The sequence below is a fragment of the Muntiacus reevesi genome, chromosome 8, assembly GCF_963930625.1.
Source record: "Muntiacus reevesi chromosome 8, mMunRee1.1, whole genome shotgun sequence".
In the NCBI taxonomy this organism is placed as follows: Eukaryota; Metazoa; Chordata; class Mammalia; order Artiodactyla; family Cervidae; genus Muntiacus; species Muntiacus reevesi.
Window position 1 is genome coordinate 78,663,263 of NC_089256.1, and position 1,333 is coordinate 78,664,595.

The following is a 1,333-nucleotide window of genomic DNA, read 5'->3' on the forward strand; positions in this document are numbered from 1 at the left end:
AAAATGTGAAGTAGAATGAAAAGTCAGGAGTCAGGGAGAGAGAAAAAAAAGACAGCAATGGTAGGCAGGAAGCAGAATATTATGTAAAACAGATAAAGAATAAAAAAATTTCAACAAAATGGTGTATTGTCACTCCTTAGTTGTCTGGTCTCTTTTCCCCAGTTTCAAAAACATTAATATTTGTGATCATATTAAAATTTTATATCACTGTTCTTACCTATATATTAATAAGACCCCTTCTCTCCTTATTTCTTCCCTACCACCAGTTTTGCCAACCAGGAAATACTCTTAGAAAATTACTTCCATGTGTGGATAAATGGAGAGAAGGAAGAGAAGGAGGAATAGTATACACACACACACACACACACACACACACACACTTATACATATACATGTATATATGAACCAGGCACCCATGTGGCTCCTAAGGACGGGCTGAACTTGGGGTCTGTGCCTTCAGTCAAAGCTTTAGATGGAAGATCTCAGGTTTCAACATCACGTGTTAACAAAATGTTTGATGCTCCACCAGCTTTACCAAAAACTGCCAGAAAGGCTTTAGGAACTGTCAACAGAGCTACAGAAAAATCAGTTAAGATGAATGGACCACTCAAACAGAAACAGATAACTTTCTCTACCAAAAAGATTGCTGCGAAGATTGTTAAAGCAAAAAGTTCTGTTTCTGCCTTAGATGACACCTACTCAGAAATAGAAAAATTCTTTCCCTTCAATCTGTTAGATTTTGAGAGTTTTGACCTACCTGAGGAGCACCGGATCGCACACTTCCCCTTGAATAGAGTGCCTTTCACGATCCTTGATGAGAAGAGGGAGCTTGAGCAGCTGTTATACGTGGGCCCCCCTTCGCCTCTGAAGATGCCTCCTCCGCTGTGGGAGTCTAATCTGTTGCAGTCTCCCTCAAGCATTCTGTCAACGCTGGATGTTGAATTGCCACCTGTTTCCTATGACTTAGATATTTAAATTTCTTAGCACTTTATAGTTTGGGTGTGCATTAATAGTTTGTATTAATAAAGCAATTCTTTGTTTAATAAACTCTTAATTAAAAAAAAAAAAAAGGCTTATTAGGCTTCCTTGGTAGGAATATGTATTTTTTTTTTCTGAAAGTTGCTCAATCATGTCTGACTCTGTGTGACCCCTATATACCCTATGGGGTATATAGTCCCTGTATGTATATATACATACATACATACACACACACACACACACACACACACACACACACACGCATACATAGCTTCCCTGGTGGCTCAGACAGTAAAGAATCTGCATGCAATGCAGGAGGTCCAGCTTCAATCCCTGGGTCAGAAAGATCTCCTAG

General features: G+C 39.2%; 1 protein-coding gene across 1 annotated transcript; it reads left to right on the forward strand.

Moving 5' to 3' along the window:
* Nucleotides 1-399: 399 nt before the first annotated feature.
* Nucleotides 400-975, forward strand: LOC136172970 (securin-like; the record flags this gene model as incomplete). Its single annotated transcript, XM_065942124.1, has 1 exon — nt 400-975. A coding segment is annotated over one exon (576 nt), but the record flags the coding sequence as incomplete, so codon positions are not given.
* Between the last annotated feature and the right edge of the window lie 358 nt (nt 976-1,333).